We start from the raw sequence: 22,239 nt of genomic DNA on the forward strand, positions 1-22,239 counted from the left end.
GAGGGAGAGGAGAGAGACCCACACAGACACAGACAGAGAGAGAGAGAGGGAGAGAGAGAGAGAGAGAGAGCCACACAGACAGAGACAGAGAGAGAGAGAGAGAGAGAAAGGAGAGAGAGAGAGAGACAGAGACAGAGACACAGAGAGAGAGAATGGGGTAAAGAGAGAGAGAGGGAGCCACACAGACACAGACAGAGAGAGACAGAGAGAGGGAGAGGGAGAGGGAGAGGGAGAGGGAGCCACACAGACATGGACAGAGAGAGAGAGAGAGAGAGAGGGAGAGGGTGAGGGAGAGGGAGAGGAGAGAGACCCACACAGACACAGACAGAGAGAGAGAGAGGGAGAGAGAGAGAGAGAGAGAGAGCCACACAGACAGAGACAGAGAGAGAGAGAGAGAGAGAAAGGAGAGAGAGAGAGGGAGAGGGAGAGGGAGCCACACAGACAGAGGGAGAGGGTGAGGGTGAGGGTGAGGGACCCACACAGACACAGACAGAGAGAGAGAGAGAGAGAGGGAGAGGGAGAGGGAGAGGGAGAGGGAGAGGGAGAGGGAGCCACACAGACACAGACAGAGAGAGAGGGAGAGAGAGAGAGAGAGCCACACAGACAGAGACAGAGAGAGGGAGAGAGAGAGAGAGAGAGGAGAGAGAGAGAGAGGGAGAGGGAGAGGGAGAGGGAGCCACACAGACAGAGGGAGAGGGAGAGGGAGAGGGAGCCACACAGACACAGACAGAGAGAGAGAGAGAGAGAGAGCGACACAGACACAGACAGAGAGAGACAGAGACAGAGACAGAGAGAGAGACAGAGACAGAGACAGAGACACAGAGAGAGAGAATTGGGGTAAAGAGAGAGAGAGGGAGCCACACAGACACAGACAGAGAGAGACAGAGAGAGAGACAGAGACAGAGACACAGAGAGAGAGAATGGGGGTAAAGAGAGAGAGAGGGACAGACACAGACAGACAGAGTGAGGGAGAGGGAGCCACACAGACACAGAGAGAGAGACAGAGAGAGAGAGAGAGAGAGGGAGAGGGAGAGGGAGAGGGAGAGGGAGAGGGAGCCACACAGACACAGACAGACAGAGAGAGGGAGAGGGAGAGGGAGAGGGAGCCACACAGACACAGACAGAGAGAGAGAGAGAGAGAGAGCGACACAGACACAGACACAGAGAGACAGAGACAGAGACAGAGACAGAGAGAGAGACAGAGACAGAGACAGAGACACAGAGAGAGAGAATTGGGGTAAAGAGAGAGAGAGGGAGCCACACAGACACAGACAGAGAGAGACAGAGAGAGAGACAGAGACAGAGACACAGAGAGAGAGAATGGGGGTAAAGAGAGAGAGAGGGAGCCACACAGACACAGACAGACAGAGTGAGGGAGAGGGAGCCACACAGACACAGAGAGAGAGACAGAGAGAGAGAGAGAGAGAGGGAGAGGGAGAGGGAGAGGGAGAGGGAGCCACACAGACACAGACAGACAGAGAGAGGGAGAGGGAGAGGGAGAGGGAGGAGAGGGAGCCACACAGACATGGACAGAGAGAGAGGGAGAGAGAGAGAGAGGGAGCCACACAGACACAGACAGAGAGAGACAGAGACAGAGACAGAGACAGAGACAGAGAGAGCGACAGAGACAGAGAGAGAGAGAGAGAGGGAGAGGGAGAGGGAGCCACACAGACACAGACAGAGAGAGAGACAGACAGAGAGAGAGAGAGGCAGAGACATAGAGAGACAGAGACACAGAGAGAGAGAATGGGGGTAAAGAGAGAGAGAGGGAGCCACACAGACACAGACAGAGAGAGAGACAGAGACAGAGAGAGGGAGAGGGAGAGGGAGAGGGAGAGGGAGAGGGAGCCACACAGACACAGACAGACAGAGAGAGGGAGAGGGAGAGGGGAGGGAGAGGGAGAGGGAGAGGGAGAGGGAGAGGGGAGGGAGAGGGAGAGGGAGAGGGAGAGGGAGAGGGAGAGGGAGCCACACAGACACAGACAGAGAGAGAGACAGACAGAGACAGACAGAGAGAGGGAGAGGGAGAGGGAGCCACACAGACACAGACAGAGAGAGAGACAGACAGAGACAGACAGAGAGAGGGAGAGGGAGAGGGAGCCACACAGACACAGACAGAGAGAGAGACAGACAGAGAGAGGGAGAGGGAGCCACACAGACACAGACAGAGAGAGAGACAGACAGAGACAGACAGAGAGAGGGAGAGGGAGAGGGAGCCACACAGACACAGAGAGAGAGAGAGAGGGAGAGGGAGCCACACTGCCCTCATCTCTCCTTATGTGGCTCAGTGTCAAATGTGGGTCTGACTTTCGCTCCCGTTCAGTGCCATGGGTTATCTACTACAGTTGTACAGGGCCTTGGTGAGGCCACACCTGGAGTATTGTGTACAGTTTTGGTCTCCTAACCTGAGGAAGGACATTCTTGCTATTGAGGGAGTGCAGCGAAGGTTCACCAGACTGATTCCCGGGATGGCGGGACTGACATATCAAGAAAGACTGGATCGACCGGGCTTGTATTCACTGGAGTTCAGAAGAATGAGAGGGGGTCTCATAGAAACGTTTAAAATTCTGACGGGACGGGACAGGATGTTCCCGATGTTGGGGAAGTCCAGAACCAGGGGGGTCACACAGTCTAAGGATAAGGGGGTAAGCCATTTAGGACCGAGATGAGGAGAAACTTCTTCAGGAGAACCTGTGGAATTCTCTACCGCAGAGAGTTGTTGGGGCCAGTTCGTTGGATATATTCCAGAGGGAGTTAGATGTGGGGCTTACGGCCAAAGGGATCAAGGGGGTATGGAGAGAAAGCAGGAAAGGGGTACTGAGGGAATGATCAGCCGTGATCTCATTGAATGGTGGTGAAGGCTCAAAGGGCCGAATAGCCAGCAGCTGGGCCCCACTGTTTTTTTCCATTTGTCTTGGGGGGTGGGGGTTGAGGTTTGGGGGGGGGGGCGGGGGGAGAGCCGGATGACCTGCAGTAAACCCTTCCCCCCCCCGGACCGCAGAGGCCACGCCCCACCCAGCATTGTGACAGTCTCGCCCTCTCTCGCCTTCTGACTGACAGCCACTGAGGCCCCGCCCCTCGCCTTGTGATTGACAGTGACTGAGGCCACGCCCCCCCACACACCACCCACAAGCCTTGTGATTGACAGCCACTGAGGCCACACCCCCCCCACCAGCCACAAGCCTTGTGATTGACAGCCCCTGAGGCCACCCCCCCCATACACCAGCCACAAGCCTTGTGATTGACAGCTACTGAGGCCACACCCCCCCCCACCACCAGCCACAAGCCTTGTGATTGACAGCCCCTGAGGCCACACCCCCCCCATACACCCCCCACAAGCCTTGTGATTGACAGCCCCTGAGGCCACACCCCCCCCACAAGCCTTGTGATTGACAGCCACTGAGGCCACGCCCCCCCATACACCACCACAAGCCTTGTGATTGACAGCCCCTGAGGCCACACCCCCCCACAAGCCTTGTGATTGACAGCCCCTGAGGCCACACCCCCCCACCACCACCAGCCACAAGCCTGGTGATTGACAGCCACTGAGGCCACACCCCCCCACAAGCCTTGTGATTGACAGCCACTCAGGCCACACCCCCCCCCCCCCACCACAAGGCGGGCGGGCTGGCCGGCCAATGGGCGCGCCGCTTGCTGCCAGGTGCCGGTTGCTACGCGGGGCCCAGCGGCAGGGAGGAGCAGCAGCAGCAGCAGCGGGAGGCGGAATGAAGCGGCTCTAATGGCGGCGGGCGGAGCGGGCGGAGTGGCCCCGGGCCCGGGTCCGGGCGGCGTGTGGAGCCTGCAGGCGGCGGCGGCGCGGGTGGAGAGCTCGGAGGCGGCGCTCAAGCTCTTCGTGTCGCTGGTGTTAGGTCAGTCAATGGCGGCCCCCCTCTCCCCGGGGGGGAGAGAGAGACCCACCACACACACAGGCCGGCTGCGCGCGCACCTCTTAAAAGGGGCACGTCACCTTTCTCCCCCCCCCCCCCCGACCACCACCACCCGGTCTCTTAAAGGCGTCAACACCCCGGCTCCTGCTCCTCGGGGGGGCCCACCACCACCCCCCCCCCAAAACACACACAGTGACTCAAATACATTATTTGTGGTAAACAGACCCCTCCCCCTCCCTCCTACACTCCACCTCCCTCCACTCCCCTCCCTCCTCCACTCCCCTCCACCTCCCTCCTTCCTCCACCCCCCTCCTTCCTCCACCTCCCTCCTCCACTCCACTCCCCTCCCCCTCCCTCCACTCCCCTCCACCTCCCTCCTCCACCTCCCCTCCTTCCTTCCTCCACCTCCCTCCTTCCTCCACTCCCCTCCAGCTCCCTCCACTCTCCACTCCCTCCCTCCTCCACTCTCCACTCCACTCCCTCCCTCCTCCACTCCCCTCCTCCACCTCCCTCCTTCCTCCACTCCACTCCCTCCCTCCTCCACTCCCCTCCACCTCCCTCCACTCTCCACTCCCCTCCCTCCTCCACCTCCCTCCCCCCCTCCCAAAACACACACACAAAGTGATTCAAAAACATTATTTGTGGTAAACAGACCCCTCCCCCTCCCTCCCTCCACTCCCCTCCACCTCCCTCCACTCCCCTCCCTCCTCCACCTCCCTCCCCCCCTCCCAAAACACACACACAAAGTGACTCAAAAACATTATTTGTGGTAAACAGACCCCTCCCACTCCCTCCTCCACTCCCCTCCACCTCCCTCCTCCACCTCCCTCCCCCTCCTCCCAAAAAACACACAAAGTGACTCAAAAACATTATTTGTGGTAAACAGACCCCTCCCCCTCCCTCCTACACTCCCCTCCTCCACCTCCCTCCCTCCACTCCCCTCCCTCCTCCTCCACCTCCCTCCCCCTCCTCCCAAAAAACACACAAAGTGACTCAAAAACATTATTTGTGGTAAACAGACCCCTCCCCCTCCCTCCTACACTCCCCTCTCCACTCCCTCCACTCCCCTCCCTCCTCCCCCTCCCTCCTCCACTCCCCTCCACCTCCCTCCTCCACCTCCCTCCTCCACCTCCCTCCTCCACCTCCCTCCCCCCTCCCAAAACACACACACAAAGTGACTCAAAAACATTATTTGTGGTAAACAGACCCCTCCCCCTCCCCCTCCCTCCTCCACTCCCCTCCTTCCTTCACTCCCTCCACTCCCCTCCCTCCTCCTCCACCTCCCTCCCCCTCCCCCCCTCCCAAAAAACACACAAGTGACTCAAAAACATTATTTGTGGTAAACAGACCCCTCCCCCTCCCTCCTCCACTCCCCTCCTTCCTTCACTCCCTCCACTCCCCTCCCTCCTTCCTCCACCCCCCTCCCCCCAAAAAACACACAAGTGACTCAAAAACATTATTTTTGGTAAACAGACTCCTCCCTCCTCCACTCCCCTCCACCTCCCTCTTCCTCCCTCCACTCTCCACTCCACTCCCTCCACTCTCCTCCCTCCCTCCTCCACTCCCCTCCACCTCCCTCCTTCCTCCTCCCCCCTCCTCCCTCCCTCCTCCACCCCCCTCGTGGGGCTCGTGTGGAGGTCGTCCGCTGTTAAGATTGTGGTCTTTGGGCACAGCAAGATCCCACTAAAGCGAGATGCAGATAGCAAGAGAGAGAGAAAGCCAACCCGTCGTTCTGAGGCGGTGGGGGCTCGCGTTGCGGTCGGTGGAGGTTGTCCGCTGTTAAGATTGCGGTCTTTGGCACAGCAAGATCCCACTATATCGAAATGCAGATAGCAAGAGAGAGGGCTGGCTGTAGTGATACCCGCCCTCCTGTATGGCCCAGAGACATGGACCGTGTACAGTAGGTATCTCACCCCCAGCTCATGGTCTACAGGGCTGTAGTGATACCCACCCTCCTGTATGGCCCAGAGACATGGACCATGTACAGTAGGTACCTCACCCCCAGCTCATGGTCTACAGGGCTGTAGTGATAATCACCCTCCTGTATGGCCCAGAGACATGGACCATGTACAGTAGGTATCTCACCCCCAGCTCATGGTCTACAGGGCTGTAGTGATACCCCGCCCTCCTGTATGGCCCAGAGACATGGACCATGTACAGTAGGTACCTCACCCCCAGCTCATGGTCTACAGGGCTGTAGTGATACCCGCCCTCCTGTATGGCTCAGAGACATGGACCATGTACAGTAGACACCTCACCCCCAGCTCATGGTCTACAGGGCTGTAGTGATACCCACCCTCCTGTATGGCCCAGAGACACGGACCATGTACAGTAGGTATCTCACCCCCAGCTCATGGTCTACAGGGCTGTAGTGATACCCACCCTCCTGTATGGCCCAGAGACACGGACCATGTACAGTAGGTATCTCACCCCCAGCTCATGGTCTACAGGGCTGTAGTGATACCCACCCTCCTGTATGGCCCAGAGACACGGACCATGAACAGTAGACACCTCACCACCAGCTCATGGTCTACAGGGCTGTAGTGATACCCACCCTCCTGTATGGCCCAGAGACATGGACCGTGTACAGTAGACACCTCACCCCCAGCTCATGGTCTACAGGGCTGTAGTGATACCCGCCCTCCTGTATGGCCCAGAGACACGGACCATGTACAGTAGGTATCTCACCCCCAGCTCATGGTCTACAGGGCTGTAGTGATACCCGCCCTCCTGTATGGCCCAGAGACACGGACCATGTACAGTAGGTATCTCACCCCCAGCTCATGGTCTACTGGGCTGTAGTGATACCCACCCTCCTGTATGGTCCAGAGACATGGACCATGTACAGTAGGTACCTCACCCCCAGCTCATGGTCTACAGGGCTGTAGTGATGCCCACCCTCCTGTATGGCCCAGAGACACGGACCATGTACAGTAGGTATCTCACCCCCAGCTCATGGTCTACAGGGCTGTAGTAATACCCACCCTCCTGTATGGCCCAGAGACACGGACCATGTACAGTAGGTATCTCACCCCCAGCTCATGGTCTACAGGGCTGTAGTGATGCCCACCCTCCTGTATGGCCCAGAGACACGGACCATGTACAGTAGACACCTCGAGTCGCTGGAGAAATACCACCGACGCTGTCTCCTGCAAATCCCCCCGGGGAGGACAGACGCACCAACGTTAGCGTCCTCGACCAGGCCCAACATCCCCCAGCATCGAAGCGCCGACCACACACTCGACCAGCTCCTGCTGCCACAGGGAGTGGTTGAGGCGAATCGCGCAGTTGCCTTTCAGGGGAAGTTAGATAAGGCCGGTGGTGAAGTAACAGAAGGTTGTACTGGGAGGCTGAGATAAAGTCGGGACGGAAAGGATGCAGAGTACAAGCACCAGCACGGAGCAGTTGGGGCCGGGTGGTCGCTTTCTGTGCCTGTGAATCCGTTCAGCTTCTCTCCAGTGCAGTCCCCACTCCTCCGTGTTTGACCCCTGACCGTCCTCCTGAAGGAGCCACTCATCTGCATCTCGGGCGAGCCCTTTGCTCGCGACGCCCAAGGTTACATGTTCTCGAGCAAAAGAAAAAGGAGCAGGAGTCGGCCATTCGGCCCCTCGAGCCCTGCTCCGCCATTTAATACGACCGTGGCCTGATCCGATCGTGGACTCAGCTCCACTTCCCCGCCCGCCCCCTTCGCGGTTAAGAAACTGTTTATCTCTGTCTTAAATTTTAATCAATGTCCCGGCTCCCACCGCTCTCTGAGGCAGCGAGTTCCACAGATTTACAACCCTCCTCATCTCCGTTAACAATCCCCTCTCAGCCCTGTAAGCCAAGCCCTGGTTGTTCCCAGTCGTAACAGCTTGCGGGATTAAAATATATAATTCTCGCCCCCCGGCTCTTTTGTCAAGTCACAAATCTGTGTCCCTCTCGTCACCCGCCCTCCTGCCACCGGAAACCGTTCCTGCTTATTTGCACTCGAGACTCCTCGTGATTTCGAACACCTCGCTCAAATCTGCTCTTGACCTCCTCGCTGCTCGAAGGAGAACGATCCCAGCTTCTCCATTCTCTCCACGGAACTGAAGTCCCTCGTTCCTCGGGACCATTCGGGTCAATCTCCTCTGCAGCCTCTTCACGGCCTTGACGTCGGTCGTCTTTCAAGTGCGGTGCCCGGAAGTTGGCCACAATACTCCAGCTGCGGCCGACCGAGTGTTTTATCACCATGCAAACATAGAAAAGAGGTGCAGGAGCAGGCCATTGGGCCCTTCGAGCCTGCACCACCATTCAATAAGATCATGGATGATCATTCCCCTCAGTACCCCCTTTCCTGCTTTCTCTCCATACCCCCTTGATCCCTTTAGCCGTAAGGGCCACATCTAACTCCCTCTGGAATATATCCAACGAACTGGCCTCAACAACTCTCTGTGGTAGAGAATTCCACAGGTTCACCACTCTCTGAGTGAAGAAGTTTCTCCTCATCTCGGTCCTAACTGGCCTAACCCTTATCCTTAGACTGTGTGACCCCCTGGTTCTGGACTTCCCCAACATCGGGAACATTCTTCCTGCATCTAACCTGTCCAGTCCCGTCAGAATTTTATACGTGTCTATGAGATTCCCTCTCTTCCTTCTAAACCCCAGTGAATAAAGGCCCAGTCTCTCCTCATATGTCAGTCCAGCCATCCCGGGAATCAGTCTGGTGAACCTTCGCTGCACTCCCTCAATAGCAAGAACGTCCTTCCTCAGATTAGGAGACCAAAACTGAACACAATATTCCAGGTGAGACCTCACCAAGGCCCTGTACAACTGTAGCAACACCTCCCTGCCCCTGTACTCAAATCCTCTCGCTATGAAGGCCAACATACCATTTGCCTTCTTCACCGCCTGCTGTACCTGCATGGCCCACTTTCAATGACCGATGAACCATGACACCCAGGTCTCGTTGCACCTCCCCTTTTCCTAAGCTGCTGCCATTCAGATAATAATCTGCCTTCCTGTTTTTGCCCCCAAAGTGGATAACCACATTATACTGACATCTGCCATGCATTTGCCCCACTCACCTAACCTATCCAAGTCACCCTGCAGCCTCTTGGCGTCCTCCTCACAGCTCCCACCGCCATGTGAGGACAGAACTGAAATCCCTCATTCCTTGGGACCATTCGGGTCAGTCGACCTCTGCACCCTCGTCACGGCCTTGACGTCGGTCGTCTTCAAGTGCGGTGTCTGGAATCGGCCACGATACGCCCAGCTGGGGGCCGACACCCCAGTGTTTTTGTAAAGTTTTAGCAAGGACTTCCTTGCTTTTGTACTCTCTGCCCGTGTTAAGGAGCCGGCGGGGAGACGAGAATGAGAGGGCGTCATCCCAGAATCACCGGCCGCCCATTTACAACTGACACGAGGAGAAATTGCTTCTCCCGAGGGTTGTAAATCTGTGGAATTCGCAAGCCTCCCAGCTGTGCAAGCCGGGACATTCAATACATTTACAACAGAAACGGACAGTTTCTTAAATGATAAGGGTGGGAGCAACGTGTGCCCGGAAATCTCTGCGTGTTCTCGGGGGGGGGGGGTGGGCCTGCAAGACCATGAGCAGGCCGGGGCCACAGGAGGGAGCAGCGTGTGCCGCTGCAGGAGGGCGACGGCCGAGGGGGCTGCGAAGCAGCGGCTATCGCCCGCCGAGGGAAAGTGACCGGGGCCCGAGAGAGGTGTGAATCCAGGGGCAGCACGGGCCAGCGCACGCTGCGATGTGTGCGTGCGCACGTACGGTATAGACGCCTCGAGTCGCTGGAGAAACACCACCGACGCTGTCTCCGCAAGATCCTGCAAATCCCCCGCCCCCCCCCCCCCGCCCCGGGGAGGACAGACGCACCAACGTTAGCGTCCTCGACCAGGTCCAACATCCCCGGCGTCGAAGCACTGACCCCACACTCGACCAGCTACTGAGGGAGTGCCGCACTGTGCTGTCAGAGGGGCAGTACTGAGGGAGTGCCGCACTGTACTGTCGGAGGGGCAGTACTGAGGGAGCGCCGTACTGCGCTGTCGGAGGGGCAGTACCGAGGGAGTGCCGCACTGTCGGAGGGGCAGTACTGAGGGAGTGCCGCACTGTCGGTGGGGCGGTACTGAGGGAGTGCCGCACTGTCGGAGGGGCAGTACTGAGGGAGTGCCGCACTGTCGGAGGGGCAGTACCGAGGGAGTGCCGCACTGTCGGAGGGGCAGTACTGAGGGAGTGCCGCACTGTCGGTGGGGCGGTACTGAGGGAGTGCCGCACTGTCGGAGGGGCAGTACTGAGGGAGTCGCACTGTCGGAGGGGCAGTACTGAGGGAGTGCCGCACTGTCGGAGGGGCAGTACTGAGGGAGTGCCGCACTGTCGGAGGGGCAGTACTGAGGGAGTGCCGCACTGTCGGAGGGGCAGTACTGAGGGAGCGCCGCACTGTCGGAGGGGCAGTACTGAGGGAGTGCCGCACTGTCGGAGGGGCAGTACTGAGGGAGTGCCGCACTGTCGGAGGGGCAGTACTGAGGGAGCGCCGTACTGCGCTGTCGGAGGGGCAGTACTGAGGGAGTGCTGCACTGTCGGAGGGGCAGTACCGAGGGAGTGCTGCACTGTCGGAGGGGCAGTACCGAGGGAGTGCCGCACTGTCGGTGGGGCGGTACTGAGGGAGTGCCGCACTGTCGGAGGGGCAGTACTGAGGGAGTGCCGCACTGTCGGAGGGGCAGTACTGAGGGAGTGCCGCACTGTCGGAGGGGCAGTACTGAGGGAGTGCCGCACTGTCGGAGGGGCAGTACTGAGGGAGTGCCGCACTGTCGGAGGGGCAGTACTGAGGGAGCACCGTACTGTCGGAGGAGCAGTACTGAGCGAGTGCCGTACTGTCGGAGGGGCAGTACTGAGGGAGCACCGCACTGTCGGAGGGGCAGTACTGAGGGATATAACGAGCAAGGTGGATAGAGGTGTACCGATGGATGTGGTGTATTTAGATTTCCAAAAGGCATTCGATAAGGTGCCACACAAAAGGTTACTGCAGAAGATAGAGGTACGCGGAGTCAGAGGAAATGTATTAGCATGGATCGAGAATTGGCTGGCGAACAGGAAGCAGAGAGTCGGGATAAATGGGTCCTTTTCGGGTTGGAAATCGGTGGTTAGTGGTGTGCCGCAGGGATCGGTGCTGGGACCACAACTGTTTACAATATACATAGATGACCTGGAAGAGGGGACAGAGTGTAGTGTAACAAAGTTTGCAGATGACACAAAGATTAGTGGGGAAAGCGGGTTGTGTAGAGGACACAGAGAGGCTGCAAAGAGATTGGGATACGGTTAAGCGAAAGGTTTGGCAGATGGAATACAATGTCGGAAAGTGTGAGGTCATCCACCTTGGGGGAAAAAAAACAGTAAAAGGGAATATTATTTGAATGGGGAGAAATTACAACATGCTGCGGTGCAGAGGGACCTGGGGCTCCTTGTGCATGGATCCCAAAAAGTTAGTTTGCAGGTGCAGCAGGTAATCAGGAAGGCGAATGGGATGTTGGCCTTCATTGCGAGAGGGATGGAGTACAAAAGCAGGGAGGTCCTGCTGCAACTGTACAGGGTATTGGTGAGGCCGCACCTGGAGTACTGCGTGCAGTTTTGGTCACCTTACTTAAGGAAGGATAGACTAGCTTTGGAGGGGGTACAGAGACGATTCACTCGGCTGATTCCGGAGATGAGGGGGTTACCTTATGATGATGGATTGAGTAGACTGGGTCTTTACTCGTTGGACTTCAGAAGGATGAGGGGGTGATCTTATAGAAACATTTAAAATAATGAAAGGGATAGACAAGATAGAGGCAGAGAAGTTGTTTCCACTGGTCGGGGAGACGAGAACTAGGGGGGCACAGCCTCAAAATACGGGGGAGACAATTTAAAACCGAGTTGAGAAGGAATTTCTTCTCCCAGAGGGTTGTGAATCTGTGGAATTCTCTGCCCAAGGAAGCAGTTGAGGCTAGCTCATTGAATGTGTTCAAGTCACAGATAGATAGATTTTTAACCAATAAGGGAATTAAGGGTTACGGGGAGAGGGCGGGTAAGTGGAGCTGAGTCCACGGCCAGATCAGCCATGATCTTGTTGAATGGTGGAGCAGGCTCGAGGGGCTAGATGGTCTACTCCTGTTCCTTGTTCTTATGTTCCTTGTTCTTATGTTCCTATGTTCCTATGTTCTTATGTTCTTATGTTCCTATTGAATGGCGGAGCAGGCTCGAGGGGCTAGATGGTCTACTCCTGTTCCTACTTATTATGTTCTTATGTTCCTATTGAATGGTGGAGCAGGCTCGAGGGGCTAGATGGTCTACTCCTGTTCCTACTTATTATGTTCTTATGTTCCTATTGAATGGCGGAGCAGGCTCGAGGGGCTAGATGGCCTACTCCCTGTTCCTAATTCTTCTGTTCTTAATGCTTCATGAAACCGCCTCTCCAACTTGCCCTTCCCACATCAAAGACTTGTGTGCACACACCCCGGCTCTCTGTGTTCCGACCCACCACCCCCCTGCCCCCTTTCAAATTGTAGCCTTTAGTTCATCAGCCACGTGCCAGACCCATTTCACCAGTCTGTCGAACGTCCTCTCGATGTCTGTCACCATCCCCCTCCGTCTTCGCAAACCGTTCCGAGTCTCGTATCATCCGCAAACTTTGGAATTCTGCCCCCTGTGTCCACGACGTTAAAGCAGAACTTGATTGACCCCGAAGCACTTTGTGATGGTGAAACGCACAGCAGAAAGTGCCCTGTCACTCTGTGTGACTCACTGCACGCTCGACAGTTTGGTCCCGCTGGTGTCTAACGTCGCCTGTCTCTGCCCCCGTGCCTCCGTTCATTCTCTGCTCAATCCCCCTCCTCCGTGCCTTTGTTATCTCTCGAACTGGCTCTTCCCCAGCCGCCCAGCGATCGTGACCGACATTCCCTCCCTATCTCTGTAAACTCCTCCAGCCCCTACACCCCTCCCTATCTCTGTAACCTCCTCCAGTCCCTACACCCCCTCCCGATCTCTGTAACCTCCTCCAGCCCCTACACCCCTCCCTATCTCTGTAACACCCTCCAGTCCCAACACCCCTCCCTATCTCTGTAACCCCCTCCAGCCCCTACACCCCTCCCTATCTCTGTAACCTCCTCCAGTCCCTACACCCCCTCCCGATCTCTGTAACCTCCTCCAGCCCCGACACCCCCTCCCGATCTCTGTAACCTCCTCCAGCCCCGACACCCCTCCCTATCTCTGTAACCCCCTCCAGCCCCTACACCCCTCCCTATCTCTGTAACCTCCTCCAGTCCCTACACCCCTCCCTATCTCTGTAACCTCCTCCAGACCGTGCACCCCCTCCCTATCTCTGTAACCTCCTCCAGCCCCGACACCCCTCCCTATCTCTGTAACCTCCTCCAGCCCCGACACCCCTCCCTATCTCTGTAACCTCCTCCAGCCCCGACACCCCTCCCTATCTCTGTAACCTCCTCCAGCCCCTACACACCTCCCGATCTCTGTAACCTCCTCCAGCCCCTACACCCCCTCCCGATCTCTGTAACCCCCTCCAGCCCCTATACCCCTCCCTATCTCTGTAACCCCTCCAGCCCCGACACCCCTCCCTATCTCTGTAACCTCCTCCAGCCCCTACACCCCTCCCGATCTCTGTAACCTCCTCCAGCCCCGACACACCTCCCTATCTCTGTAACCTCCTCCAGTCACACAACCCCTCCCTATCTCTGTAACCCCCTCCAGCCCCTACACCCCTCTCTATCTCTGTAACCCCTCCAGTCCCTACACCCCTCCCTATCTCTGTAACCTCCTCCAGCCCCTACACCCCTCCCTATCTCTGTAACCTCCTCCAGTCCCTACACCCCTCCCTATCTCTGTAACCTCCTCCAGCCCCTACACCCCTCCCTATCTCTGTAACCCCCTCCAGTCCCCACACCCCTCCCTATCTTTGTAACCTCCTCCAGCCCCTACACCCCTCCCTATCTCTGTAACCTCCTCCAGCCCCTACACCCCTCCCTATCTCTGTAACCTCCTCCAGCACCTACACCCCTCCCTATCTCTGTAACCTCCTCCAGTCCCTACACCCCTCCCGATCTCTGTAACCTCCTCCAGACCCTGCACCCCCTCCCTATCTCTGTAACCCCCTCCAGCCCCTACACCCCTCCCTATCTCTGTAACCTCCTCCAGCCCCGACACCCCTCCCTATCTCTGTAACCTCCTCCAGCCCCTACACCCCTCCCTATCTCTGTAACCTCCTCCAGCCCCTACACCCCCTCCCTATCTCTGTAACCTCCTCCAGCCCCTACACCCCTCCCTATCTCTGTAACCCCCTCCAGACCGTGCACCCCCTCCCGATCTCTGTAACCCCCTCCGGCCCCTACACCCCTCCCTATCTCTGTAACCTCCTCCAGCCCCTACAGCCCTCCCTATCTCTGTAACCTCCTCCAGCCCCGACACCCCCTCCCGATCTCTGTAACCTCCTCCAGCCCTCTCCCTATCTCTGTAACCTCCTCCAGCCCCTACACCCCTCCCTATCTCTGTAACCCCCTCCAGACCGTGCACCCCCTCCCGATCTCTGTAACCCCCTCCGGCCCCTACACCCCTCCCTATCTCTGTAACCCCCTTCAGCCCCTGCACCCCTCCCTATCTCTGTAACCTCCTCCAGCCCCTGCACCCCTCCCTATTTCTGTAACCCCCTCCAGCCCCTACACCCCTCCCTATCTCTGTAAGCCCCTACACCCCTCCCTATCTCTGTAACCTCCTCCAGCCCCTACACCCCCTCCCTATCTCTGTAAGCCCCTACACCCCTCCCTATCTCTGTAACCTCCTCCAGCCCCTACACCCCCTCCCTATCTCTGTAACCTCCTCCAGCCCCTACACCCCCTCCCTATCTCTGTAAGCCCCTACACCCCTCTCTATCACTGTAACCTCCTCCAGCCCCTACACCCCTCCCTCTCTCTGTAACCTCCTCCAGCCCCTACACCCCTCCCTATCTCTGTATCCCCCTCCAGCCCCTACACCCCTCCCTATCTCTGTAACCTCCTCCAGCCCCTACACCCCCTCCCTATCTCTGTAAGCCCCTACACCCCCTCCCTATCTCTGCAACCTCCTCCAGCCCTTACACCCCTCCCAAGATGTCTGCGCTCCTCCAATTCTTGCCCTCTCGAGCATCCCTGATTTTAATCGCTCCACCATTGGCGGCTCTGGAATTCCCTCCGTGAACCTCTCCGCCTCTCTGCTCCCTGCCCGCCCCTCCCCAAATCCCTGCTGCTTTAAGACCCTCCTTAAAACCAAACTCTTCTGCCCTAATATCTTCGGTGGTTCGGTGTCAAATCTTATTCGACCTTCGCCCCTGTGAAGCACCGTGGGACATTTTAAACGGAAGACTTGAATTTATCTCGGGCCTTTCACGACCACCGGGGCCTGTCGGTGCTTTGCAGGCAATGAAGTATTTTTGCAGTGGCTTATTGTAGTGTACGAAACGTGGCAGCCAACGTGGCAGATTGGGACAAACAGCAATGTGATCATGTGCAGAGATTCTGTGTTTTTTTTGTGATGTTGATTGAAGCATAAATATTGGCCCCAGGACACCGGGGAGAACTCCCGCAGCTCCTCGTCGAAATAGCGGCCACGGGATCTTTTGTGTCCACCTGAGAGGGCAGACGGGGCCCTCGGTTTAAAGTCTCATCTGAAAGACAGCCCCTCCAACAGTACGGGGCTCCCTCAGTACTGCCCCTCCGACAGTGCGGCGCTCCCTCAGTACTGCCCCTCCGACAGTGCGGGGCTCCCTCAGTACTGCCCCTCCGACAGTGCGGGGCTCCCTCAGTACTGCCCCTCCGACAGTGCGGGGCTCCCTCAGTACTGCCCCTCCGACAGTGCGGCGCTCTCTCAGTACTGCCCCTCCGACAGTGCGGGGCTCCCTCAGTACTGCCCCTCCGACAGTGCGGCACTCCCTCAGTACTGCCCCTCCGACAGTGCGGCGCTCCCTCAGTACTGCCCCTCCGACAGTGCGGGGCTCCCTCAGTACTGCCCCTCCGACAGTGCGGCACTCCCTCAGTACTGCCCCTCCGACAGTGCGGGGCTCCCTCAGTACTGCCCCTGCGACAGTGCGGGGCTCCCTCAGCACTGCCCCTCCGACAGTGCGGGGCTCCCTCAGTACTGCCCCTGCGACAGTGCGGGGCTCCCTCAGTACTGCCCCTCCGACAGTGCGGCACTCCCTCAGCACTGCCCCTCCGACAGTGCGGGGCTCCCTCAGCACTGCACTGGGGGGGTGTCAGCGTGCACTCATGAGCTCAAGTCACTGGAGCGTGGACACGTACCCCCCCTCCCCACACAGCCTTGTGACTCCGAGGCGAGGGGAGCTGCCCCCTGAGCCACAGCTGGCTTGCGATCACGGCGCTGTCTGAAGGCACAGGCTGTCGCTGCTGTGTCACGGCCCTGTCACTGGGCCCCCCTCACAGCACAGCCGAGTTGCTGTGTGTGTGATTGACGGTGTCCCTCCCGGTGAAAGTTCAGCGCACTGCCTGCCTGACTGACCTTGTGGCTCTGATGTGGCGCGTGATAGCGCTGCCTGAACTGCACCCTGGCCCTAATCGCTCGGTCACGACCTGGCCACGTGGCAAGCTTGCTGTGCGGATTGCTCCACAGAGACTCTTGGCATCCAGTACGCAGCTGCCGACACCACCGTTCTTGGCGCTTTCGCCGGGCTGTGGCGGTCACTCGCAAGGCCGGCAGTGAGCCGCTGTCGCCCCTGCTCCCTCGGGAACCCGCAACCCGCGTTCACATCGCGCCTGCCGTGTGCAGAACCGCGCCAAGGTGCTTCACAGCACCGAGGTGTCCAAATTCTCACCCTTGTTCCGTGGCCTCTCGCCCCGCTCCCGATCTCTGTAACCCCCTCCAGCCCCCACACCCCCTCCCTATCTCTGTAACCCCCTCCAGTCCCTACACCCCTCCCTATCTCTGTAACCTCCTCCAGTCCCTACACCCCTCCCTATCTCTGTAACCTCCTCCAGCCCCTACACCCCTCCCTATCTCTGTAACCTCCTCCAGCCCCGACACCCCCTCCCTATCTCTGTAACCCCCTCCAGCCCCTGCACCCCCTCCCTATCTCTGTAACCTCCTCCAGCCCCTACACCCTCCCGATCTCTGTAACCCCCTCCAGCCCCGATACCCCTCCCTATCTCTGTAACCCCCTCCAGCCCCGACACCCCTCCCTATCTGTAACCCCCTCCAGCCCCTACACCCCCTCCCTATCTTTGTAACCTCCTCCAGCCACTACACCCCTCCCTATCTCTGTAACCCCCTCCAGCCCCCACACCCGCTCCCTATCTCTGTAACCCCCTCCAGCCCCTACACCCCCTCCCTATCTCTGTAACCTCCTCCAGCCCCCACACCCGCTCCCTATCTCTGTAACCCCCTCCAGCCGCTACACCCCTCCCTATCTCTGTAACCCCCTCCAGCCCCTACACCCCTGTCTCTGTAACCTCCTCCAGTCCCCTACACCCCTCCCTATCTCTGTAACCCCCTCCAGCCCCCACACCCGCTCCCTATCTCTGTAACCCCCTCCAGCCCCCACACCCCCTCCCTATCTCTGTAACCCCCTCCAGCCCCCACACCCCTCCCTATCTCTGTAACCTCCTCCAGTCTCCACAGCCCCTCCCTATCTCTGTAACCCCCTCCAGCCCCGATACCCCTCCCTATCTCTGTAACCCCCTCCAGCCCCGATACCCCTCCCGATCTCTGTAACCTCCTCCAGCCCCCTACACCTCCTCCCGATCTCTGTAACCTCCTCCAGCCCCCTACACCCCTCCCTATCTCTGTAACCTCCTCCAGCCCCGATACCCTCCCTATCTCTGTAACCCCCCAGCCCCGACACCCCTCCCTATCTCTGTAACCTCCTCCAGCCCCTGCACCCCTCCCTATCTCTGTAACCTCCGCCAGCCCCGACATCCTCCCTATCTCTGTAACCTCCTCCAGCCCCGACAACCCTCCCTATCTCTGTAACCCCCCCAGCCCCTACACCCCTCCCTATCTCTGTAACCCCCTCCAACCCCGACAACCGTCCCTATCTCTGTAACCTCCAGCCCCTACACCCCTCCCTGTCTCTGTAACCTCCTCCAGCCCCTACACCCCTCCCTATCTCTGTAAACCCCTCCAGCCCCCACAACCCCCCCCGAGATGTCTGCACCCCTCTAATTCTGCCCTCCCTGACCATCCCTGATTACAATCGCTCCACCATCGGTGGCCGTGCCTTCTGTTGCCTGGTGCCCCCCAGCTCTGGAACTCCCTCCCTAAACCTCTCCGCCTCTCGAACCTCTCTCTCTCCTCCTCCTTCGAGACGCTCCTTAAAACCCACCTCTCTGACCCAGCTCTTGGCCACCTGCCCTAATTTCCCCTTCTGCGGCTCGGGGTCAGCTATTGTCTCCTAATACTCGCGTGACGATCTACTACCTTAAAAGACGCTGTGTGAGTGAAAGGTGTTGATGTTTGATGCCTGCTGCTCGCTGCCCCTGCCTGCTCGCTTTCTGCATCGTGGCAATTTCTCCAGACCCCTCTCACTTTTGAACTTTCATCGTTATCATCACGGGCAGTACCTCGAAACATGTTCTTATCAGCACCTAAGAAATAGGAGCAGGAGCGGGCCATACGGCCCCCTCAAGCCTGCTCCGCCATTTAATATCATGGCTGTTCAGCAAAGATGCCCTTTAACGTTTGGTTGTTCTCAAGTACCCGCTCGCTCACTCCCCCCATCGCCTGCCCTCTTCCCCCGCACACCCCACACTCACATTTCCTCCTCTCTAAAACTTTGATAGAAACCTTGTTCCCAGCTCCTTCCGTGAAGCACTGTCTTTCACCCCCCCCCCGCCCCTGCAAAAGATGTCCTTAGCAAGGTTCCCTGATGAGGCAAAGACAAGGCGCCATTGAGTCATAGAACCGTAGAAATTTACAGCACGGAGGGAGGCCATTTCGGCCCATCGTGTCCGAGCCGGCCGACTGAGAGCGACTCAGCCTCCTCCCACTTTCCCGCTCTGGGTCCGTAGCCCTATAGCTTACGGCACTTCAAGGTGCACTGCCTGCTGTGGTGAGGGTTTCTGCCTCTCCCGCCCTTTCAGGCCGTAAGTTCCACCCCAGACCCTGCCCCAGACCCTCACCCCCACTCTGAGTGAAGACATTTCCCCTCAAATCCCCTCTAAACCTTCCCCGCCCCCAATTACTTTCAATCCACGGCCCCCTGATTGTTGACCCCTCTGCCCAGGGAAACAGGTTCCGTCCTATCCACTCCATCCAGGCCCCTCATCATTTTATCCACCTCAATCAGGTCTCCCCTCAGCCTCCTCTGTTCCAAAGAAAACAACCCCAGCCTCTCCAATCTTTCCTCATCGCTAAAATTCTCCAGTCCCGGCAACATCCTGGTAAATCTCCTCTGTACCCTCTCCAGTGCAACATCCTGGTAAATCTCCTCTGTACCCTCTCCAGTGCAACATCCTGGTAAATCTCCTCTGTACCCTCTCGAGTGCAACATCCTGGTAAATCTCCTCGTACCCTCTCTAGTGCAACATCCTGGTAAATCTCCTCTGTACCCTCTCCAGTGCAACATCCTGGTAAATCTCCTCTGTACCCTCTCCAGTGCAACATCCTGGTAAATCTCCTCTGTACCCTCTCCAGTGCAACATCCTGGTAAATCTCCTCTGTACCCTCTCCAGTGCAACATCCTGGTAAATCTCCTCTGTACCCTCTCCAGTGCAACATCCTGGTAAATCTCCTCTGTATCCTCTCCAGTGCAACATCCTGGTAAATCTCCTCTGTACCCTCTCCAGTGCAACATCCTGGTAAAGCTCCTCTGTACCCGCTCCAGTGCAACATCCTGGTAAATCTCCTCTGTACCCGCTCCAGTGCAACATCCTGGTAAATCTCCTCTGTACCCGCTCCAGTGCAACATCCTGGTAAATCTCCTCTGTACCCTCTCCAGTGCAACATCCTGGTAAATCTCCTCTGCACCCTCTCCAGTGCAACATCCTGGTAAATCTCCTCTGTACCCTCTCCAGTGCAACATCCTGGTAAATCTCCTCTGTACCCTCTCTAGTGCAACATCCTGGTAAATCTCCTCTGTACCCTCTCCAGTGCAACATCCTGGTAAATCTCCTCTGTACCCTCTCCAGTGCAACATCCTGCTAAATCCCCTCTGTACCCTCTCTAGTGCAACATCCTGGTAAATCTCCTCTGTACCCTCTCCAGTGCAACATCCTGGTAAATCTCCTCTGTACCCTCTCCAGTGCAACATCCTGGTAAATCTCCTCTGTACCCTCTCCAGTGCAACATCCTGGTAAATCTCCTCTGTACCCTCTCCAGTGCAACATCCTGGTAAATCTCCTCTGTACCCTCTCCAGTGCAACATCCTGGGAAATCTCCACTGTACCCTCTCCAGTGCAACATCCTGGTAAATCTCCTCTGTACCCTCTCCAGTGCAACATCCTAGTAAAGCTCCTCTGTACCCTCTCCAGTGCAACATCCTGGTAAATCTCCTCTGTACCCTCTCTAGTGCAACATCCTGGTAAATCTCCTCTGTACCCTCTCCAGTGCAACATCCTGGTAAATCTCCTCTGTACCCTCTCCAGTGCAACATCCTGGTAAATCTCCTCTGTACCCTCTCTAGTGCAACATCCTGGTAAATCTCCTCTACCCTCTCCAGTGCAACATCCTGGTAAATCTCCTCTGTACCCTCTCCAGTGCAACATCCTGGTAAATCTCCTCTGTACCCTCTCCAGTGCAACATCCTGGTAAATCTCCTCTGTACCCTCTCCAGTGCAATCACGTCCTTCCTGTAATGCGGTGACCAGAACTGCACGCAGTACTCCAGCTGTGGCCTAACCAGTGTTTTATACAGTTCAAGCATAACCTCCCTGCTCTTGCCTTTATTTTCCGAGGCGTGGAATACAAGTTTCCCGTATGCCTTTTTAATACCTTATTTTTGAAAGGATGATAATCAGATGCCAATGGAATGCTGGCCTTTATATGTAAAGGACTTGAGTACAAGGGGACCTGGGGGCATGAAACACAAAAGGTTAGTACGCAGGTACAGCAAGTGATCAGGAAGGCCAATGGTATCTTGGCCTTTATTGCAAAGGGGATGGAGTATAAAAGCAGGGAAGTCTTGCTCCAGTTAGACAGGGTATTGATGAGGCCACACCTGGAGTACTGCGTGCACAGTTCTGCTCTCCGTATTTACGAAAGGACGTACTTTGCTTTGGAGGCAGTTCAGAGAAGGTTCACTCGGTTGATTCCGGGGATGAGGGGAGGGTTGACTTATGAGGAAAGGTTGAGGAGGTTGGGCCTCTACTCATTGGGGTTCAGAAGAATGAGAGGTGATCTTATTGAGACGTATCAGATTATGAGGGGGGCTCGACAAGGTGGATGCAGAGAGGATGTTCCCACTGATGGGGGGAGAGTAGAACTAGGGGGCATGGTCTTAGAATAAGGGGGCCGCCCATTTAAAACTGAGATGAGGAGGAATTTCTTCTCTCGGAGGGTTGTAAATCTGTAGAACTCGCTGCCTCAGAGAGCTGTGGGAGCCGGGACATTGAATATATTTAAGGCAGAGATAGACAGTTCCTGAACCGATAAGGGGGCGGGCAGGGAAGTGGAGCTGGGTCCATGATCGTATTAAATGGCGGAGCAGGCTCGAGGGGCCGAATGGCCCCCTCCTGCTCCTGTTTCTTATGTTCCTCTGCTCCTGCCACGGGCCGTGCCTCGGAATCGAGGAAGACTTGCTTTGCGCCCCTGAAGCGAGTTCTTTTGGTGGGCGAACGAGAGCCACAGACTCTTGTCGCAGGCGGGGCAGATAGCGGACGAGGGTAAGGGAGGGCGGGACTGGGTTTGCCGCACGCTCTGCCCTTGATTGCGGCCCGCACACGGCGGGGAGACGTTGTGCCGCAGCTGTGCAAAGCCCTGGTGAGAGCACGCCCGGAGCACGGTGAGCAGTTCTGGGCCCCGCACCTTCGGTGGAATGTATTGGCCTCGGAGGGAGCGCAGCGTGTGTTTACCAGAATGACAACTGGACTCCAGGCGTTGAGTTGCGAGTGGAGATTTCACAAATGAGGGTTGTGTTCCCTGGACTTTAGAAAGTTGAGGGGTGCATTGATCGAACTTTTCAAGATATTAAGGGGAACAGATAGAGAGAACTATTTAAGCTGGTTGGAATCGAGGACTAGGGGCGAGTGTCTAAAAATTACAGCCACACCTTTCAGGCCAAATTAGGAGAACTTCTCCGCACAAAAGTTGAAATTCTTGTCCCCAAAAGGCAATAGGTGCTGGATGCCGCATGTTAATTTGAACACTGAGTTGATCGACTGTGATTATCCCAAGGTATTAACCGACGCG

The 22,239-nt window shown here is 57.2% G+C and overlaps 1 protein-coding gene across 1 annotated transcript in view; it reads left to right on the forward strand.

The window, feature by feature from the left end:
• LOC139242687 (uncharacterized) overlaps positions 1 to 22,239 on the forward strand; it is a 134,881-nt gene that overhangs the window by 89,351 nt on the left and 23,291 nt on the right. The window contains exon 6 of the mRNA XM_070870481.1: positions 3,619 to 3,869. Coding sequence (XP_070726582.1) covers positions 3,619 to 3,869 — 251 coding nt within the window. The remainder of the gene's footprint in view (positions 1 to 3,618; positions 3,870 to 22,239) is intronic.

The sequence above is a fragment of the Pristiophorus japonicus genome, unplaced genomic scaffold (genome assembly GCF_044704955.1).
Source record: "Pristiophorus japonicus isolate sPriJap1 unplaced genomic scaffold, sPriJap1.hap1 HAP1_SCAFFOLD_144, whole genome shotgun sequence".
Lineage (NCBI taxonomy): Eukaryota > Metazoa > Chordata > Chondrichthyes > Pristiophoridae > Pristiophorus > Pristiophorus japonicus.